Source organism: Coffea arabica, chromosome 6e, assembly GCF_036785885.1.
Source record: "Coffea arabica cultivar ET-39 chromosome 6e, Coffea Arabica ET-39 HiFi, whole genome shotgun sequence".
Taxonomy (NCBI): domain Eukaryota; kingdom Viridiplantae; phylum Streptophyta; class Magnoliopsida; order Gentianales; family Rubiaceae; genus Coffea; species Coffea arabica.
The window spans coordinates 9,804,335-9,826,442 of NC_092321.1; the positions used below are offsets into that span (position 1 = coordinate 9,804,335).

General features: G+C 35.9%; 3 protein-coding genes across 14 annotated transcripts; all 3 read right to left on the minus strand.

Moving 5' to 3' along the window:
* Nucleotides 1-1,551: 1,551 nt before the first annotated feature.
* Nucleotides 1,552-2,345, minus strand: LOC113694644 (uncharacterized). The gene has a single exon (XM_027213497.2). The coding sequence runs from the start codon at nucleotides 2,214-2,216 to the stop codon at nucleotides 1,584-1,586; it is 633 nt and encodes a 210-aa protein (XP_027069298.1). The 5' UTR covers nucleotides 2,217-2,345; the 3' UTR covers nucleotides 1,552-1,583.
* A 475-nt stretch (nucleotides 2,346-2,820) lies between these two features.
* LOC113694645 (uncharacterized) lies at nucleotides 2,821-5,784 on the minus strand. Of its 2 annotated transcripts, none has more exons than XM_027213498.2 (6): nucleotides 5,620-5,784; nucleotides 5,356-5,517; nucleotides 4,105-4,257; nucleotides 3,837-4,012; nucleotides 3,545-3,643; nucleotides 2,821-3,188 (listed from the first exon to the last, which is right to left on the minus strand). In XM_027213498.2, exons 2-5 carry the CDS (start codon nucleotides 5,485-5,487, stop codon nucleotides 3,547-3,549), a joined length of 558 nt encoding a protein of 185 aa, XP_027069299.1. In that variant the 5' UTR covers nucleotides 5,488-5,517; nucleotides 5,620-5,784; the 3' UTR covers nucleotides 2,821-3,188; nucleotides 3,545-3,546. The 2 variants fall into 2 exon arrangements, with proteins under 2 accessions (XP_027069299.1, XP_027069300.1); XM_027213499.2 differs by having other exon boundaries at nucleotides 2,984-3,188; nucleotides 3,537-3,643; nucleotides 5,620-5,775.
* A 3,947-nt stretch (nucleotides 5,785-9,731) lies between these two features.
* Nucleotides 9,732-16,538, minus strand: LOC113695809 (protein OXIDATIVE STRESS 3 LIKE 1-like). Of its 11 annotated transcripts, XM_072055117.1 has the most exons (6): nucleotides 14,295-14,374; nucleotides 14,017-14,175; nucleotides 13,792-13,950; nucleotides 11,318-11,402; nucleotides 10,616-10,793; nucleotides 9,732-10,525 (listed from the first exon to the last, which is right to left on the minus strand). In XM_072055117.1, coding segments are annotated over exons 4-6 (747 nt in total). In that variant the 5' UTR covers nucleotides 11,320-11,402; nucleotides 13,792-13,950; nucleotides 14,017-14,175; nucleotides 14,295-14,374; the 3' UTR covers nucleotides 9,732-9,958. The 11 variants fall into 11 exon arrangements, with proteins under 11 accessions (XP_071911218.1, XP_071911214.1, XP_071911216.1 ...); XM_072055113.1 differs by having other exon boundaries at nucleotides 9,732-10,793; XM_072055115.1 differs by having other exon boundaries at nucleotides 9,732-10,793; nucleotides 11,269-11,402.
* Nucleotides 16,539-22,108: the final 5,570 nt, after the last annotated feature.

The following is a 22,108-nucleotide window of genomic DNA, read 5'->3' on the forward strand; positions in this document are numbered from 1 at the left end:
ATGAGCGGATGTATGGTAACTGGATATCTACCTCATTGAGAGAAACGTGTGGAAGACTGGCATCCACCTTTCTACATATTCATCCCCACATTGCAACCAAATATCAATTGATAATCTTCTTCTTCTTTTTTTTAAAATTTTTTTTTAATCCTTTCACCCCTTCTCGCACCTTGTTCATCCCTCAACTAACATGTACATAATTCGAATCCTATAAATTTGATGGCCGAAAAAACTTTAGCAGCCCTCCTCTGACTACTCAACTAATTATATCACTTGATAATCTAATATGTCACAATTCGTAATTATTGATTCTGATAGGGCACAATCATGTAGCATGTGGTATTTTTTTTTATTATTTATTCATTATTTGGCGGTTGTACATTTTTTTTTTCATTATGTAGCGCAACAACCATTGTTGGAATAGGAGGTTGTACATTTCTCGCTAATTAACACAGATCCAAAAGATTTTATATAAACAAAAAGTATTCATCTTCCTACGTTCTAATTTAGACTTTCTCTTCAGTGGAGGCAAATTTTGCTGTGACCTGTTATATTCAAAAACAAGTTTTAATTTTGAACGAAAATCTCCAGATATATTCAATAATAGTTGGGACTTGGGAGTAAACCAGCTGGGTTAGTTTAGTTGACCAAATGTCAAGTCACATTTAAGAACCGAAGAGGCTCAAGAGTAAGCTGAAGGGGACTGAATCACCGTCGGATCAAATGGATGCATTACTCACCCGTATGGATTTTTTAAGTAGAACTGCTTACTGTGATAATTGGTGAGAGGTAAAGTTTGAACCCTTAATCTCCCACCCCCTCCAAATTTTAATGCTTTAGTGGTGGCCACAAGCCCAAAATATACCTGAGTTGTTGTTTCCACCATTTGTATGAATTCTTATAATATTGGTTAGATATAATTTATGTGTATTCATTTATTTGAATTCATCCTACCACTGTAGATAAACACCCCCCCCCCCCACCCCCAAAACCAGCAAAAAAAAAAAAAACAAAAGAAAAATGGTTGACAGTAAGCTGGTCTGGAATGGGTATGAGTATGAGTTAGTGTCTCATGTAGTTAATTTTCAGAAATTACATTTTTCTTTGTTAATTGTTGCTACTATTTTTTCCCCATCCAGAAGTGTTTATATAGATTGAAATTATGTTGAAACTTTTTAACCAACATAGTATTGATTTTGGTTGTTTCTTATCCCTCTGCTCAATGCTCATAATCGCAGAGCATCAAGTCCAACTTTTGGGGATGGATTTTGGCACAAAAAAAAAAACATAGTAGTACAATTTTTCTCATGCTACTTGGGCGCGCGTGATTTTACCTTTTTCTTCTGCAGCATTCTAGTGTGCAGGACTCGTAACAAAATGCATGAATAAATGCGAAAATTTTTCTAGCACAAATTGGATTCCAGAAAAATATTTTATGCATTTCTCTTTTCTCAACTGGCAAACTCCATATATATCGCAACCCTTGTTTGTATAGGCAGGCGGCTATAGCTAAGCCACCCCATAGCGACTGTCTACAATTACCATCACACAAAAGCAAGAGAGATGCTGATGCTACAAATTTTTCATCCTTCAAAATCAGTTTTCACCCACTGCCCATACTTGCTCTTCACCCTCTCATCCAATTTTTTGGATTTAATCTCAGCCAACTTTGCTGCATTGGCCATGGATTCCTCCTGCACCTTAGCAATCCTCATGCTCCTCTTTCTCTCCACTGCCTCTTTATCAGCTTCCAAACCTTCATACTCTCTCATCAAACTGCTGTGGACAGCACAAGTTAAGATTAAGACTCCCACTTGCACCACGAACATTGCCATCAAAACCCCACATTCCATCCTCACCAAAAGTTTTGCTTCTCTTGGATCCCTTGGTGATTTTAGCATCGACAGACTCGATTTTTCCTTCCTAAACAGCGCTACAATCGCGAGTATTTGACCGATCAATGAGGTGAGAAGAAGGGAGACGTGGGTCATGAAGCAAAAGTGGGTGAGCTGAGAGTAGAAGCCAATGAAAGAGGAAAGGAGGGAGATGCAAGAGACCGTGAGAAATGCCCAACCAAGGCAAGTTGGTGGCGTTTTGAGGAGGATTATCGGAGCAAGAGAGGCTGAAGAGAGGATGAACAGAATGAAATTCAAGAATGAGACGAGAACAATTGGGAAGGAACATGAGCTTCTTCTGAGCTTGGTGGAGGAAGCCATTACTACTAGTCTTGAACAGAGATATAATTTCTGATAATTCTTCAGCAGGACAACTAAAAAAAAATGTTTGTCTGAGAATGTTTTGAGGTTATGTCATATGTGGGAAGAAGGGTGTTAGTTTGAATCTTTATAGGAGGCAAAACAGATGCCCGTTGTACAGAAGACCCAAATGCTCAACGGCTAGATTGGATGGACCTCGACTGAACCATCACCTTTGTACGTTACGACTTTGATTTTGAACCCTTTGCTTAGTGTAATGCCATGTATATGAAGGTTATGCTTTTAATGTTTCAGTGGACCTCAGAAATTTGAATGGCTATAGTAAAATCTGGAATTCCACGTCCAACTGGTACAGACTTGAATAAAATCGCAGAGTTCAAAAAATTAGTCCAAGGTTGTGTCCTAGGCCCGTCCGACAATGCTCTATCAAAGTGTATCGAGATGCAACCAATTTGATATCAAGAGAGCCTTCACTTGGCCAACCCCACCATGCATACCACTGAAAGAATGTATACTAATTACTACACGTCATTAGGTTTCCAGGGGCAAGAGATGACAACATGACTATGTTATGGATGATCCTCAGTTTAAAAGCCAGAAGAAATACAAGTTGCAACCTCATTGCTTCATCTGTTCTTTAAAACAGCAGTACTGGTACATATCAACCATCGAACGGAAAATAGACTCAGAATAACTGATGCCTGAATAGAAATACCGTTTGACTACAGAAACTCGTAATGTGCAAGGGAAGAAAAATCTCTAATATCTGCAAAGTTTGTTTAGCTCATCAGTGTCCACAGCCTGGTAGACACATCACAGATGATCCTGATTCATTTTTGTGCCGTTCCACCTAACACTTCATTTCTTCCCAGATCATACTGATTCAATTACGTGATAGAAGGCATAGTGAAGGGCCGCGTATTAATGGCCTAATAGAACTCTTCCAAGATACTACTACAGCCAAATCACAATCTGCCATACCATGAAAGAGTGAATGTTAGATGCTTGAAGACATCAGAATGGGGAATATTTAAGATGCAATTTTGCCGGCTCAGTTAAGAGTTTCCAGGCAAAAGCTCCAACATGCAAGATGGATTTACAGAGTAAGCGCTCACTTCTCAAACAAGTTGTCAGAATATAGTGATAAAAAAAAATGTTTCCTCAAGAAAAAGAACACAGGAAACTACAGTAAAGTTGATTTCAACTATATTTTCATAAGGGGCACGCAAGCTACTTTAGCTAATAGAGTTTCCAACAAATCATGGCAAAGATTCTTATGTACATAATCTTGAAAGGAAGTCTTTGATGATCTAAACATACGAAGCTACCATTATGACGTGTGCGTATATATGGTCTCAATTCTGTCAAGTGATGCTTGTAAGCGTCCAGAATTCATGTTGAACAATGGTTCACCAGTACCCATAGCCCTGTGACAGAAAATCATCCAAGATCCGCTCAGAGAACTCATAGGGGAAAAAATTACCATTTCAAACTATTTGCTGTGACTAAGAAAGATTGCAACTTCTCTCAAACTTCTACATGCACTTGTCATGACATGTGGAGATGTTTTAACACGTGATTTTTTTCAGTAAAAAAGCAAATAAGCAGTAGCTAACTTGCCCTGTAATTTCTGGAAACACATAATCAGCTCTCCACCCAAAACGGAAATCAATGCCAGGACATAAGCCAAGTGTTGTTTTATTTCGAATCCTAGAGACACCATCCCCACCCAAACAGGTAGTAAGCTTCCACTTCCAACCAGTGGCATGCAACTGAAAGCTATGGCCTACTCCTACCTGCATCAGATGAACAATTTTTGAGATAATATTTTTAGCACATATTTGCTAGAAAGTAGTCAAGGATTGTGGGAAGGAACTAAAGCATTAACCTGAAGATTCAGGAATTTTGTTATTGGAATCTTCTTAGAAAGAAGTCGCACATCATGATGCAAAGGTTCATAAATAAACTTCCATCTCCGATCATGAGCTAAAGGCTTTAACACCAGCTTTGCCTGGTACTCATTGATTGGAGCATTGTAGAACTGAGGTCAAAATGAGAATTCAAATTAATAGCATCCAAAATGTCGGCTGTATCTCACAGGACAACATGTCTCATGTTTACAATAGAAACAGCAAGAGTAAGGCCGAGTTGTATTATCACAGTCTCAGTGCATAGAGCAAACAGTCAAGCTCCCACCCAGATGCACATTGCTGCATTTAAAAAGTAAGAATAAAAAAGCATAAATCATCAGTATCATCAACTACCATCTCCATAGTAGAATGTCCTTCACCAGGAAGCAGAACAATTACTTCATGCATACAAAAACTCCACCATTCAGGTTTGTGCTAAGTGGCTTAAGTAGTGCTCGAGGAAAGTTTTGAAAGACAAATTAAATCTGAGTCAAGAATTATAATGATGTTCCTACATTCGTCCGCATACAGTAACTACAGTTGATATCCCAAAATATACAACCTAGAACCGTAAATGCTAAAAATAATATGCATGTCCTAAAAGGATGTCCAGCTATAACTTTAGTTGGGAAGTCAGACATCTAAATCCAAATGCCTTGGTTTAAATCTTAAGCTGAGCCTGGGCTAAGTGCCCAATAAGTACATGCCAAGGGGAGAATGAACACAAACATGCAGAGCCCTAGATGTCCAATGTCGCAAAGAACAGAATACAATTATGTACGATATCCATGAATAAGAGTATTAGTCATTTCAAAAACCATCCAGCTTGATATTGATTTATTGAAAAGAGTTCAATTGGTAAAGGACATGACTACCACAATTTCACCATTCAGAATTTTGACACTATCATCAAAAGAGCACCATTGGTGGCGATATTACCAAAACAAGGCCATCATCCAATGATGAATTTTTTTAAGGAATACCAGAAGCAACATTCCACAATACAAAGCCTAGAAATCAAAGTATAGTAGTTCGAAAAGTAAAACTTAAAAATCAAGTCTTTTTGGCTCCTGCATCAACCCAAACTTGAGAAATTTCAAGAAATCCTTCACACGAGCTAATCATCAGCAGCGCTATAAGCACTCCATACTACTTTTTAAGCCTAACACAAGCCTGAACCAGTTAATTCCATCAGCATATAGAATTAAAGGCAGCAGAAGAAATACTACCTCCAAGTTGACACCAACACGATACCCCTCAATTTCTTTTCTGAACTTGACAAATAACTCTGAAGGCACTAAATTGATGTTGTAAAGCTCCTCCCATGATGTGGGCTCTTCTCCATTCGAACCCGCCTCCATTTTCACCCCAATAATTCAAACTAAGCAAAGCTACAGCCAACAAAAAACACCAACAATTTCAAGAAAAAAAGAAAATCGTAAATAGCTTTAAAGAGCTTACAGATTACTGTGCTATAAAGTTCACCAGATTACCTTTTTCTTTTTTTTCAGACTGCCTATGAAAAATGATTACAGTGCTTTAGAACTGTCAATATTAGGTAGCATCAAAAAATCCAGTTAATCAATCATTCTGGGGTGAGTATCCCTGTTCGGATTCACCGGAACTCTGGAAGTAAAGAGGCATTTTCTGAGGAGGAGCAGGTGCAGAATCTTCGATAACTAAAAGAAAAGGACCCATAAGCCTGTTCCAATACTTGGGCCTGTTTAGCCCAAATATACTTACCATCTCTCCGAAGATGGTCCAGTAGTTACCACACAGACTTTTAGTTTGGCCCAAAGTTCAAGGCTCCCTGCTTTGTTTCAATCCAAAAAAAAACAATTAGCACTCTCCGCTCTCGGTCACTTGCTTCCAGCAACACGACATATTATGTGAATTACCAATTTTTTCTATTAAAAAAATTATAATAACTTTGCGTTTCAGCTTTGATTTCTCAGTATTCTTTTTAAAATTTTTTTGATTAACAAGTTGTAGATTACTGCACAACTAAATATTCTGATAATATGTGTCTAGTCTTTGACAAGACTAAATTCATTATTGAAACATGTCTAGCTCTTTTGACAGTTATTTTTGTGTTCAATTAAGAATTCTGCATAATTAAAAAAGCACGGCACGATTACGTCACAAAAATGATTTCAAATTTGTTACGAAACCTGAGGTTGCTTCAATTTCATTAGGACAACCTCAAAAGGGTCAATGAGATTAGGGTTATTATCACTTTACCCCCTTTAACGTTTGGTGCTACTATCAATTTTCCCTTCAACGTTATCATTTAGTCACTTTACCTCCAAAACTAACGGTCAAACTTTGTTAATTAAAGTGAAAAGGCATGTTTAATCCTTAAAATTATTATCACTTTACCCCCATAAAATATAGTCTCATTATCAATTTACCCCCTGGAGTTATTTTTTAGACAATTTATCCTACCATTAAACCAACTTAACAAGTTAAAAAACTTTAGAAGAAAATACCCTACTCTTCGCATAATAAAAATAATAAAAAATTTAGAGTGACTTTTCTCCTTTTTAGTATCAAGAAAAAAAGTCAAAATATTAATTTCTTTCTTCTTGGCAATCTTATTAATATTGAAAAAAAATAGAAAGATGGAGAGGGGGAAGGGGAGAAAAAGAGCTCAATTCTTTTTTTAAAAATTACAAATAAAAAAGAATTAAATACTTTTATTATTTTAAAATTATTTCACTTTTTTGTTTACGACCAAATTCCAATTCTAATCCCGATAGCCTTAAAGTAATACGATGATGTTAGACTTTTCTTTATTTTCTTTTTTTACAAAATCTAATTTTTTGTCTCCTTCTTTCTTATCTCCTTTTCTTTTCCTAGTATTAATAAGTGTGAAAAAAAAAAGAAATTTGAGAAAATCCTTTTATTTTTATGTTTTTCGATCTCTTAAAGTGAAAAAAAAAAGGAAGAATAACCATTCCAACTTTTTTATTTTTAATTATATATAAAAAAGGGTAAATATATTTAAAAATTTTTGACCATATTAGTTAGATTAATGATGAGGTAAAATGTCTAGAAAATAATGTTATGAACTAAAGTGATTGTATCACTAAAATCCAAACGAATAAAGTGATAATAACAATGTAGTAATGCTATAAAATAAAAGGGTATTTTTGTCCAAAATTTCTTAACATATTGAGTTGAATTACTTATGGGGTTAAAATGTCTAAAAAATAACGTTAGGAGGTAAACTGATAGTAGTGATATAGTTTAAGAGGGTAAAGTGATAATAACCCATGAGATTATACTTAGTATTTATAGCTTTGAATGTTAATATATAAGAACGTTGAGTTCAGCTGTCAAAATTTTTGTTTTTTGCAAACAATGATGGATAATTTTTAACTTTAAATTCGGGCGGCATATAACCAGGATAAGATATGTGTTGGTTCTTTATATCGGTTGGTTTATCTTTTGTACTCTTCAATTAATATGCTTGAGAGAAAGAGAGAGCCATCAGTCTATCTACAAATGCTTGCTTCGACGGTACATCTATTAATTTTTTTCATTTATTAAAGTGACCAAAATGTCTTTTTCTTTTGCACAATTTACAAGTTTTATTTGTCCTGAAGATATTACACTGAAAAATAGGAAAAGAATTCCAAATAATCTTTAATCCAAATTCCAAACTACTTATTGGCTGTACCTTGAAAAATGCAAGTAATACATGTAGAAATTCGGGATCGGAGTCGGTTAACAGATATGCCAGCTCGTGTTGGTAGAAAACGACACCGTGGTAACCACAGAACTCAATTGAGCGCAAAAGCAGTTGAGCGTCCATTTACTTATTCGGTTTTTTTTTTTCCACTTCACCGTCGTAGGATATACTCCGTACATGCAAATTCTTGTTCGTTTGCATATAAAAGTCCCAGCGGTTTGCAGTGGGAAAGCATTATCTATTACCGTTTTCTTTTTCATTTTTTATTAGTGTAGTAAATTCTTTTAAAATATGAAAAATACGTGTTGAAGAGACAATAAGGTGTGTGATGTCACTTGATCTTTAACCAACTAATCAGACACAATATAGATAAGGCCCTGTTTGATCACTTAATTCAATATTTAAATTTAATGGATTCAAATTTTAAGATATTCAGATACTTTTGATAATTAAAAATTAAATATCTAAATTAATTGAGTGGCACTGGATTTTCTAGATAAAACTTGCTCCCAAAAATAAGTGATAAGCTATTCACTTATCACTTAATGTGATATATACTCAAATGTATGAAATTTAGTACTTAATAATTCATTAATTTAATGAATTCACATTTCAGATTTTAAAATTTAGTTTTCAGATTTTAATTTTATCAAATGCACCCAAATCTACCAAAGCATTGTACCTTGACCGTTGTATTATATGCTTCATTTTATGAAGAATTACATAAAAGGTAAGTCAATATACTAAGATGTAGATTTGCCTATCTTTTAGAAGATTATTCTATTTTCATAACCCAGTACTCAATTCCCAAATTGAGTAGTTTGGTTTGATCGTTAACTTAGAGTTGCAAACATGTTGCCTCGTTGATAAAAATTGAAATGTAGAAGAAAGAAGAATGAGAAGCACTAAACATTGATAGATTTTCCAATTGAAGAGAACGGATACGGTTTAAGATTGCATCCATGCATTCAATTTGGAAGTAAATGAGTATGTATTAATATTAGTAGATTTTTTTCCTTTTCTTTTACTAGAATGATGATGGTAGAAATGGAAAAATATGCAAGACCAAGAGGGAATCAATGTCACATTGCACTCCAAAATCTTAAATAATTAATGAGTCTATCTAACGGGTGTCTATTGAATATTTTAAAATATATTTTAGGCGTCATATTTTAAAAAATGTAAGATTAATTAAAAATAGTAAATAAATAGTGCAAGGGAGAGTAGGTAGGACTAAATAAAGAAAGTATATAAACTCAATTGAGTGTAAAAATGATTATTATGTGTATATACACTATAGATTAGGTAAAATTTAATTGTATTGACGAGTGACCACCCATAATTTAATTGCAGCCAAATCATACCAGAAATTGTAGCCGACTTGAATGCTTCGGCTTGAATAGACATGGATAGACATGCTTTTATGAACATGTTGTTGAAGAAGTTTTATATACGTGTTCCAGTCACCTTTTAATGTCATATATACATTTATACACAAATATGAAATGATAAAATTTATCTAGAAAACACTCCAAAAAGACATCCATCCAAACGGAAACTTAAAACAATTTTGCAGGGATCCATGCAACATTCGACCCAAAAATTTCCTAGTTTTGTGCAAAGACAATTCGACGTTTCAATAAAATAGGGGCTTCTTCTCAAGGATGATTAAAACATACAGTATGACACAAAAACTTGCGCGTGAAATTAGCCCAAAATGACTAATGATTCTTTTCATTCGTCTCTCCAACCAGAAACGACTCAGAGAAACAATTTTAATTCCAAACAACTATGCTCTGCAGAACTGTTGTGGCCCTTCTGGAATCCATCAATGATCAACGGCATAAATTAAACTAGTTCTACTGAATGTTCTTGATTTCATCAATCTAGTCGCAATGTAAATACATAATCTGCAGTAAAAAATGGCAATATTCATAAGACTTGTATTGCAGCACGCAAGGAAAGCTTTTAACAGCAGTACAACTGTGTACAAGCGTCCCTCCCTGGACTTGATTGACAACAACTTACAAATTTAAACTGAGACTTTATTGAGACACCCCTTACGACACAACTATAAGACTTCCGACACAAAAGGACCACAGCTGTTGGACAAGGGGATTCGACAAGGACCACAGATTCTATGGCCAACGCGACCGAGGAAAGGAGCTCTTGCGTTTAGGCACAAATTTGCGCATCCAGAGATGCTTCCCATTTATGGTGAATTTGGCCTTGGTAACACCACCGAGAATCAAGTCAATGACTTTAGGCGTAGAGAACACTACTCGAGCATACAATGGTTGCTCATCAGACCTCACTGGTTGCATGTGGAAGGCCTCTATGCAATTCCCGAACAGCTTAGTGAAGAACTCCGTGACTTCTGATTCTGCAACAGGATAGCCCTTCGAAAATGTAACAAACATGGTCCTTTCCTCTTGTGATGCCCCATTAGCATTACTGTAGTCTCCACATGCTTCACCTACAAAACCCAAGTTAGAAAAGCTGTTAACCAAAGACTCGTATGCATTATGCTTCTTGACGACATCCTCTATGACATCCTGTAAAGCCATGGCACAAGTTTCAGTTACAACATTCCGAAGTTCTTTCACCACAATGGGCCTATTCTCATGAAAATATTGGAGAGTGATCCTCTTCTTCACGAGTCTAGAAGTTGCAGGAATTTCATTGACTTCAGCTGAAAGCACAAACTGAGGGTCATTAACACATTTGACACATGTCAAAGCCTCGTCAGCATATTTATTTATCAACATGGGGGGCATAGATAAGATTGTTAATACAAGATTCTTGAAACCTAGCCGCTCCATCCAAAGCCACAGGGCCATAATTTGCACAGATTCATAAGGATCACGCCAGAGATCGACAGCAAGGAGAGAATAAAGCGCTCTATCCATTGCATGGAAAGTACCGTACTCGTTGGGTGTAACCGGCAAAAGTTCAGGATCCATGGCCCAAAACCTGTTCACACCAACATTCACATATACAATCATCAACATCGAATTACAAAACCTTAAAAAGACAAGGCAAAAAATTTTCCACCATATACACCACAAAAATCATAGATTCAGCAGTTTAGCATTTTAATGGACTGGCAACTTTACTAAATTGGTTTTTTTTTTTTTTTTGTGGGTACAGCACACAGACACACAGAGACGCAGGCACAACAAGAGTGGGGTGAACTGGATCAAAACTGTACATCACTTAATCTCCGCTAAAGTGACAAACATATGAGTTTGGTGCCTGGTCCTTGAACCAGAAAGGTATATGGAAGACAGGATCCTCATGGAAACCATGGAGAGTGAATTTCCATGCTGGTCTTCTCCACCAATTTCTCCTAACAACTAGCTGATATACACCCAGATCAAGCAAAATATTAAACAATGAAATAACCGGATAAATAAATCTGACTAGTACAAAAGAAGGGAAAAGAAACCTGAAGGGAACTTCTCAGAAAATTGCTTTTCAACTCAACTCCAACTCACATGATTTATAGGCAGCTCAAGACTCTAAAACAGGTGCGAAGAAGTCTTTTAGTTTCTCTTGTCAATGTACTCCACAAACAACAAACTGAAGATAAGATACTGGTATTAATTTCCAAGAGATATCCTCGCTAGTAGGTTGTATTTAATGTTTGAAGAAATCTTGAGCCTTGAAAATTGGACACATGCGAAAATTTTCTGTTTCAGTCAATTCATTTTCTGGCTATGTGACACACGTCAAACATGAAGAAAGGCGAAGGGATAAAAGAACTCAACAAGTTACCGTATAGCCAATCTTCTAGAGATTACCATTCTGAGGAAATTCTAATAGGTCAAAAGTTTTTTGTAACGCTTTTTACTCGTCAATTTGTTCAATGTCCCCATCCCACTACTTGTAGACCAGGAGAAAGACAGCTTATTATCATCTAGTGGCCAATAATCAGTCATGCATCCACAATAGTAACATGGTACGAGATTAGGATTTTGAATAATGACGAGAAACCGTTTTATGTTAATATCCTCAGTACTGCTCAGCTAATTTGATACACTATTGCATTGTTCATCCAAGATAGCCTTGCGTTGCATCATAACAGGGACCTCAGATGACATAATTAGTATCAAATCTCAGACCATTCAAACTTAGTAGATCATTCATCTGCCAACATGAACCAGTCACAATAAGGTGACATGGTTTTCTGTATGATACCCCATTTCTACAGTAACGTGCTTGTGCAACACAATGATCTCAGTTTCCAATAGCCAAGCCATAGTGAGAAACACAGGCAAGGAAGCTTTCTATGAGACAACATCAAGTAAATGTTGTCGAAGGCCAAAAATAAAATTTGCATATAGCAATATCTGGTCCTCTTATTATGTTTCTTTTTTCGGTTTGACCTAAGATTCTACATGGCATTTCGGCATGAAGTTGCCTTCTTCATAATTTTTCCAATCTATTTGGAATAAAAAAAACCACCCTTTCATCAGGTATCCTAAATAAGACCAACTATTCTGTTTACTGCTTTTCGTCAATGGAACTCTATGGTTTTCCTATAAAGTGCAAATAAGATGATATGCGGTTAATTATATGAATACAGGTTCTTGTTTTTCCTTTAACTCGTAAAAATATACAAGTTGAATGAAACCACTTTTTCATCAGGAATCTCAAATAAGCCCAACAACTCTTTATACCACTTTCCCATCAAAGAAACCCTATTGATTATCGGTAAAGGGCAATTATGTCGCTATACAGCCAGTTATATGAATACGGGTTCTTGTTTTTCTTTGAAGTCAAAAAAATGCACAAGTGGAAAAAAAACCGCTTTTTGTCATGAACCAAAGTCCAAAAGTTTTTTATACTGTTTTTCCATCAATAATACCCTGTCGACTACCTATCAAGCGCAAGAATGTCATTATACGGAAGATTTGATGAATACATTTGACTACCTATATAAGTGCAAGTATGTCGTTATACGGCTTTATGAATACAGGTGCTTGTTTTCTTTAAAATCCTAAATACAAAAGTTGAAATTTGTCGTTTAATCAGATCATAAAAGCTATAAATAAAAAAACCGTGAGAAGCTGTTTCAAACGGTCCAATTCTAAACCAACCCCAGTTTTTGGAAACCTCGTAAATGGGGTAAAATAATGGTTATAAAACTGTCTGCTATTCAAAAGCACCCCTAGTGTTAGAAACCTCGTAAATGAGGTCACAGCCTTCTATTAGTAAGTTTTGTCATTTAAAATCCTACTTCTTAACAAAGGGAATTGCAACACATATTACTCTGTGTATCTATAACATGAGGACCTGTGCTGTATGGCTATAGCATGAGCTGCAGCACTAGTTTCTTCTGATGAGATCACAAGCACAAAGGCCTCTTTCTTTTTTCAGTTTATTAGTACAGAAAGCTGGAGCCTCTCTCTTCAATTTCTCATTCATATAATGTACTCAATTTTGGCTCATTAGGTATAGATGTTATAAAATCTGGTAAATCCTGGTGCTATACTGGTTCACCTAGTCCTCCAAGGTTGGGAACAACACTTATGCTGTTGTCATACTATACTCTACTGATAAATGAATGTGGATGTAGCTAATTGGTCAAATGATTATCTTTAAATCTCTATCAAAAGGAATATCACGAGTAAATGTTGAATGATTATGGTAATATGCATTAGAAAACTTGTTCTGCCTAGTAACTTCAAAGCCTTCTCATTCAGATAGTGCTTAGGAAAAGCTCAGCATAACTTAACATGCCTAATTCAGCATATGCATTCCAACAACTTTAAGAACTTCAGTTTTCCTGGTAATGCTTCTCCAATACACTTAGCTACAATTTGAGTGATAGCATGAGTTGCATGATAGGCATGTTACCTAAACTATTATAAAATCCATAAGGTGCTCAAATCATCCATCATTAGGCAGTTAAGAAAAGACACTTTGTTTCAACAAGTCTCTTGCCTAGCAGAAGTTAGTTTCATACCTTCTATCACAATCCTAAGCTGGAAACCCATGATCATTTCTCAACTACTTCATAACAGGAAGATCATCTGCATACCATCATAGAAACAGTTTCTTCCAGCCATTGTAACTTCTTTTTTCCTTTTTGACTGGTTTTACTAGAGCGGAGTTTAAGACAGATCTGGAATTCAACAAAAATTAGATGGTCAAATTTTCTTTCACAAAAAAGATCATCTGGAATTCATACCTTCTATCACAATCCTAAGCTGGAAACCCATGATCATTTCTCAACTACTTCATAACAGGAAGATCATCTGCATACCATCATAGAAACAGTTTCTTCCAGCCATTGTAACTTCTTCTTTCCCTTTTGACTGGTTTTACTAGAACGGAGTTTGAGACAGATCTGGAATTCAACAAAAATTTGATGGTCAAATTAGAGTTCAAAACCATCTCATAGCAAGTCTTGAGCCAATATCCAAAGCACAACGGTGAGGAGGAAAGTATTTGTAATCATACGCATACATCAAAACATGTGCAGCTCAACCGTGAATGGTGGACCAAAATGCAGAAAACCAAATACACCTGAAATCCTCCCCTTTAGCAGCCCCCAAGTTCCCTCCCTGCAAATAGGGAAGAACGTGGTTCAGCGACAGAAACTTAAGTGGCAAAATGAAAAGCAACTATCGCTGAACCAAGTATAAGGAGAACAAAAAGGTAAAGCTTCAATTTTCAATATTCATGCGTGAAAAGTATTGCAATCGGTTCTTCATCAACATATATCTTGGTCAAGGAAGAAAAAAAAAGAGCACTGGAGCCTGACATATTATGGGAATAAGACTTCATATATATAACAAACTAAATGCTTGTCAAAGGAGCGACTGCTATGACAATAGCATATCAGTTACATTTTGAAGCTGGCCAGAAGTCGGTACATCTATGATGATAAGTACAAAGCGCTTACAAAGATTTCCACCTCCATGAACATATATCCAAATTAGATTCATAGGGTGACAATGAAAAACACATAAGATCATTGACTCAACTGTCCTATACGTGTCTATTATTGACCATTATCCCAGAGATGCTTGGGGTTGCAGTTGCACCTTGCAGATCAGATAAAGAGAAGGACCTCCAAGGAGAAAACTTCTGTCCCGGAGGTGACAATGAGTCATTGTACAGTGATCTTCTTGCTTGTGGTGGCAAAGGAGGAAGACAAATGCCACGAGATGGTGAATTTGAGTTGGAACTATCGCTGTTATTGTTGCTCTCGGTACAGCCCATGGATGCTGCAAGAGCCAATGAACTTCTAGAGCCTGCTGCTCTCTTTGATATCCCACCGCTGTTATTTCTTCTAATGCCATTGCGATTCTTATCCCAGAAATTATTACAGGCAAGCAAGTTTTTGCGTTTCCTGGTGTAAGAATTTTCTGGCTTTACAATATCTTTCATGGACGAACAATTTGCAGCATCTGATAGGCTGGTAAAAGACTTGGATTTACCACAATAAAATTGTGATATGCTCCTCCTGAAACAAGTCAAATTGCCAGTATCAGCAAAGCTTTAGACAACCCAAAAAAAAAAAATTCACTAAAAAAAAAAGCAGCACAAGTGTCTAAGAATTTAAATGCCTTGCAGTAATTGTGAGATTTCTCACATAAATGTTGCTACAAGAGAAGCATTCAACAGTATGGAAGCTGAAAATGAAAAAAAAATTTAAAAAAAAAAAAGACTTCCTTGTGTTAATTCAGTGTCAATGTCCAAAAAATGTAACTGCGCTCTCAGTTAATAAATAAAGTTAAAAAAAATGTCAAAGTAGAGATGAAAGAGGTAAAAATAAAAATATATTTAAAAAAGAACCACATCTCAGGATCTAACAGCAAAATAAAGATGTAATTCCAATTTTCAAACTGTCTGCCCAAATGATCACAACTCAATCATGTTCAAACCATATGCATTCCACCTCATACTGACTGCTAAAAGTCAGTACGCAAATTCCAAATATTCCACAAAAAAACTAGACATAAAATTCGCACAAACCCTAAATCTACAGTGGATTAACAGAAGACAGCTACATACTTGATAGGCAAGACCTCCTCTAACGCCTCGAGACTATCCAAAGCTCCGCCTTTATACTCACTCTGCACCTCCTCACCGTCGCCGGCTTCCGACGACCGTCCAGCCGATGACTCCTCATCACTATTCCTCCCAATCGAAGAAGTCGACGACGATGACTCCCCACTCCGACCCTCATCCTCTTCCTCCACCTCCTTCCTCCCCGCTCCAACTCCGGCGCCGGCTGCCCCTAACTCCGGTGCCGGCGGCTTATTTCCATTAGCATACATCGAGAAACACGTCACTCTCTGTCCACCAAGTCCAGACCGTCCGATCAGATGATGATCAAGCCCGTAACTATTACCATTAATATGATTGGCAGCAGCCGCGGTAGAGGCCGCAGTCGCAGTCGTAGTACCAGTCGTATTACTATTGCCCCTCTCCACCACGATTGACATCGCCGGTATCTCTAACTAGAAGAACAAAACGAACGAAGAAGTTCCAAAACTTACAGGAGTATGCTATAGACACAGAATTCTCTACGCATACGTAGATGGAGATAGAAACGTAGGACAAGGAGGGTCTTAAGAAAGAGAGGAGAGGATTATATAGGGAACTGCGACTTGAGAGAGAGAGAGAAATGATGAGAAACGGAATAATCAGAGGGGGGAGAGAGAGTGTGAGAGAGACAGAGATGGAGCAGCCTTATCTTTATCCATCCATCATTCACAGACAAATAGTATATTATAATGTCTTAACAACAAAATTCAATAAAATATTTGCAATTTGGATAATTAAACAAGATTATCTTTTTCCTTTTTTTTAATCATAATTGGACAGAGCCACAGAGTTCTATGGTATGGGCGCCCGTGCAGTAGACGGGGATGCGGATTTGGGGAAAGAGTGATCTTGGCCGTTGGGTGCTTCTTGATGGGGTTGGTAGCGCTGGTATCTAGGCTTGAAAAGGATTCTGATCCTGCGGTTTTTTGCTGTTGCCAAGGAAGAATCCACTATTCTCAGAAGCTGTGGAAACCAAATCTGTGTATTTGTTTCGGCTTCTTTGAAAATTGAGGTTTGAATACGATTAAGGTCAAAAGTCCCAATAAAAGGTCCTTTTCTTTTCTTTTTCTCGCGGGAAATTTCGCCTCATATTCTTCTTGCTCGGCCCTTCTGTTGTTCTATTTTTTTTTTAAGTACAAATTTATACTTATATATATCATTAGAGAATTGAATACAAAGAGAAAAGATGTGACAATGCAAGTCTGATGGGACAAATGATTTTTTGCATTTTGTTGTCTAGATTAATGGCTCGAAAAAATAGTAGATAAAGACAAAATGCTTAAACTTATATTAGAATATCATTTTCCATTGTGTAAAATAATTGTTTTCAAGCAATTCTTATGAGTTTTGCAAATTATTCAAAATTTTTGAATTTTTCAAAATTGTTTCCATATCAATAATATGAAAAGGTGTATTTGGATAGGATATCATTTAAAATAATTTTTTAAATAATTACTGTAACATTTTTTTTATAATATGATATATATGAGATAAAAAAGATAATTGAAAACATGAAAAGGTGAGTTGAAATCCGTATTTATAATACAAGTAAAATAATATTTAAATATTTATCTACAAAAAGCAATTGTAAAATCACTACATGTGATAGTCAACATAGGAATTTAAAAGGATGAAGTAGGCAAGCCATCATTTAATCTGGTCTATTATACAAGACATGTAACGGTCAATATGGGAAGGAGGCAATCCATCATTTAATTTGTATACATCGTACATTATCAAAAAAAAAATTTGTATACATCGTATGAGTTATTTAGAGTAGGATTTTCCATATTTGAAATAATGTAAACTGTCTTTTCAATCTCATTACCAACTCGTAATTTCTATTAAAGGACCACATTTGTAATTCCTCAAACGTTAATGGATTTAGTTTGCTATGACAATTAAGGAATACAATAAAAAGAGCAAATTTAAAATGATATTTTGATCTTATATTTTGAAAGAGAAAAACATAAGGGAAGGTGATTTTTTTTTTTTTTGAATTCAATGGAAGCTAAGTAATATTTTATAAAATTATCCCCTACATATATGAAAGTTGGTTTAGTGTCATGTTCATTAATATGTTTGGATAGACATTATTTACAAATAATCAGTCGCTTACATCATAAATGCATTTTCTAATATTTTCAATCTTTTTTTTTATATTTTACATACATCACATCATAAAAAATAATACAATAATTATTTCAAATAATCTTATATCCAAACGCATTTATTTTGAACAGTTGTGTGTTTGAAATAAATATACATTAATTTTGAATACAACCTTCGAACAGTAGCATTTGTGTCTATAGGTTTACTTCACACATATATATATATATATATGTGTATGTGTACATGTGTGTGTTTGAAAGACTAGTAATAAAAGACAAGGTACATTTGCACTTGTACCAACTTAACATGTATCTGAAAAAGAGAATTAACATCATAGGCGAAAACGAAAGTAACCATCCAAAACAAAAGCCAGACGTATATAAGTCGATTAAATTCCAGAAATTACCATTTAAACACAGGACAATAAGTCATACGTGTACAGCAAAATTAAATAAGGCGGGAAGAATGAATGTCAAGACCCTTAGACAAAACCAACAAACTACTAACAAGATAAACAACCCTGAGGGTGAGGGTCAACCTTGAAAATCACGTCTTTGGCATCAGCACGGTTCTCGACACTCCTAACTTTTTCAAAACCCTAAAAACGCCGTCGTCAACACTTTGCAGCTAGACCGAAAAAAAAAGAGAGATATTTCTCTGTATGGAAAAAAAAAAATTCTATGAATGGAGGACACGTGGCTGAATTTGGATGGCCGCCACGTGGACTAATGTTTGATCGTGGAAGCTGAATTCTGGTGAAAGATGTGATAGGGGTTGGGGTCCAGCATCCAAATGGAGAGATGGTTGGTCGGTGTTCAAAGCTGATGTGGGTTGCCTCTTCCCTCAATCCTGCGTCGCAGTCGCCTACTAGTGCTATTCCGCCAGGCTTATAGCGATAGCCTACCTCTCTCTTTTTCCTTTTTTTCAATAAATGGTTCACTTTTTTTTGGTCAAACACAATAAATGGTTCACAGTTTACTGATTAGTACTAGTGCTTGTCTGGACCAATTCCCGCCGGTGGTCCTAAACTCCTAATCAGGAAACACGACTCACTCCTAGCTTCCTCGGAGGAGGAAACAGGCTGGGATCAGTTATTGGTCAAAAATGTGATATCATTTCCTTCGTTGCCTTATCCACCACGCATGTCTATGTATTTTGTGTTTTTTTTTTTTTTGGTCTTCTTTTTGGTCAGTGTTTTGTGCTCAATTTTCGTTTGAAAGTCTAATAATCTTTGATCCATTCATTTAGGGTAGAGAAGACGAGTTCACTTTTTTCATGATTTGCTAATATAATTACACTTTGAGAAATAATAATTGAAGTCGATATTTTAACACTTATTAATTTGGCTGCTATAGACGTTAGTACAACATTTTTAGTTTGACTCTCAAACTAATTTTTTTTTATTATATGGTCCTTTGAAAATTTTTTTTTAAAAAAAGTTGATAAAGATATAGCATAAATAGCTGCAAACGTTATATATATTTATATATCCATGCCTTGTCTCGGCAAAATGGCGTCGACTTATGTGATAACCCATGCCGTTGGCGCGTCTAGGATTTCATCAGCACCTGGTACCGTGTCATCTACACAATCATATTGTACATGGATTGCGCGAGTGTACGGTGTGACAATGGATCTACCGTCTTGCAATTTGAGTTGTATTCTAATTTAAGTCGGTCGTGTAAATTAATTAATTTCTATATAAAATTTGAGTTTGTAATTTATATAATTATGTTTGAGAAAAAATTACTAAAACTTGGGGGAGGTCCCAAATTCACAAGACAATTCGAAAAATCATCCAAAGCTAGATCGTTCATCCGGCAAAACACTAGGTGTAATTTAACTTTCGCACGTATAATTAAATTTACAGAGTGTGTAGTAGTACATCCCCTAATCTAGAAATGAGTTTTTTTGTCCTTCGGAGATATTTTTTAACTCCTCCTAATTCTCTTCGGTTTAATTGGGTCTTCCCTTGTGTAGATTGGTGTACAGACATCGTCGAATTAAAAAAGAAAAATCCATAATTGAAGGCATAAAATTGTTCATCGACTTGCTTAACCATTTGGTTGTGAGGTAAAGTTAAACCAATGAACATGATGATATCATGCCTGCACAGTGCACACAAGTAGCTTGTGGAATATATGTAAAAATTCACTCCATGAGGTGTGAATTGCCAAGAGATCCTGTGGTGAAGGCCGAAGATATCACCATAATTGGTGTATTTCTCGTATTTACACAGGCTTTATGAATGGCTCTTTGACCGTTTCGACTGAACTACTTTCCGAAACTATTCATCCACACAAGTTACCTTCAAACCATCAAACAGGTCCATGTTCTTTGTTCCAAATAGAAATTCGGTAAGTGCTTCCAGGAAGTTTTTGGTGGAATTCCTGATCAAGTGGAGCTCATTAATAAATTTCATATATCCACATCTTTTATGCTAATTGAAGTTTAACCAACAACGTTGTTATGCGTTTAGGGGTAGCAATTGAGCAGGAAAAGAATGATAACGAGTTGTAAAAGCGAATGAATTAAAATGAATGACGTAGGATATTCTTTTACACCATACTCTCTAGTGACTTGGATGGGATTGAATATATATATATATATATATATATATATTTTTTTTTTTTTATTTTCGATACAGGGGTGTTCGGGTCAATCCTTACGGGGCCCGACTAATCCCCTACGACCCGAGCCCGGCGCCCCAACCCGACCCGAACACAATAAGTGCGCGGAGGAATCCAGCAGAGCGGAGACTCGAACTTGGGACCTCAAGGGTCACCGGTGAGAGGGGATTGAATTTGTATATACTAGTGCTTTTGGCACACACTTTGTCAAAATTCGAGTACAAGAGTTGGCTGAAGTAATTTTGGACCGCAATTCATTGAGTCAAAATGGTTAACACAAATTACAACCAAGGGGTTCAAGCTTTTAAATCATTTCCTCTTCTTCTAATGTGGGATGCTACATTCTCCCCACTATTAAACTGTTCATTTGGCCGTATTCGGATTCTAAAATTGACTCGTATGAATTCTAGAGGTGATTCTCATTAAACGTGACACTTAATCCCCACACAACACTTAAATCTTTGCACTAGAGTTGACCTCCATCTGACGTGACACTTAGTCCCGCACAGCATTTAGATTCTTGCACTTCATTGCGTGATTGGAATCATAACCTGTTAGTCCAAACTCACCTCAAGCATATACTACTCGATATTCACGACTCAAGTTCAAGGATTGACCCAAGTAATTTTTTCGACTAAAATCCACTAGTCCAAATGGGTTAACCCAAATTACAAGGTAGCCAAAGGGCCCAAAGTCTTAAATCATTTCCTTTCTTCATCAACCTCCGATGTGGAATGCTACACTCTACGTGCGTGCTTATTCAAAAAATAGATATTTTTAGATGTGTCTAGATAAAAGAATGTGCATCTGTAGAAGAGTACTAATCAGTGCACTGATTTAGAGACATTTATCTGATGAATTTAACGTCATGCATGTGAGAGGAATAACCACTCAATGATTTGGGGATTAACAAATGATTTGGGAAGTTAAAAAAAAAAACCACAGTTATGTGGTATACCAAATGATGCAAGAGTGAAGGGAGAGATGTCAATTGACTGGGATTGGTAAATGGGAATGTGTATATAAAGTGATAGGAAAAGTTTATTCCAAATACGTATAAAGATGGTTGTGTTTGGATTGTAATTTTTTGAAATTTTTGTAGAAAATGTACTGTAGTCATTTAATATATTTGAGATAAAAAATAATTAAAAAATATGTTTACGAAAAATATAAAGATTTTTTGATGAAAAATCCCTTTCCAAACAAGGCTTTATTGAAAAGATTTTTTTTGACTTGTGAGCTGACATGGCAGCCAATTGCAATGCCACTGCAATCTGCCAATCTCCATGCAATAACGTGGTAGATAAGAAAATGATCTGGTCAAAACATGTGATGCGAATTTAGGATGCACAGTCGATGTTAGATGTGGCAAAATGGGCAGAATTTGCTTGAGTTTGAAATGGGATTGAATAATATGGATTTGGGTATAATCTTATCTATTTGTGTTTTTGGGATTAATTTGGATGTGATTACTTTGAAATG

Coding starts and splice junctions, on each gene's coding strand:
- LOC113694644 (XM_027213497.2), bottom strand. CDS start 2,216: ATGGCTTCCTCCACCAAGCTCAGAAGAAGCTCATGTTCCTTCCCAATT.
- LOC113694645 (XM_027213498.2), bottom strand. CDS start 5,487: ATGGAGGCGGGTTCGAATGGAGAAGAGCCCACATCATGGGAGGAGCTT. Junction 4,013..4,104: donor CAAAATTCCTGAATCTTCAG/GTTAATGCTTTA, acceptor CATCTGATGCAG/GTAGGAGTAGGCCATAGCTT. Junction 3,644..3,836: donor GTGTTTCCAGAAATTACAGG/GCAAGTTAGCTA, acceptor TTTCTGTCACAG/GGCTATGGGTACTGGTGAAC.
- LOC113695809 (XM_027214970.2), bottom strand. CDS start 16,282: ATGTCAATCGTGGTGGAGAGGGGCAATAGTAATACGACTGGTACTACG. Junction 15,298..15,848: donor GAGGAGGTCTTGCCTATCAA/GTATGTAGCTGT, acceptor GACTTGTTTCAG/GAGGAGCATATCACAATTTT.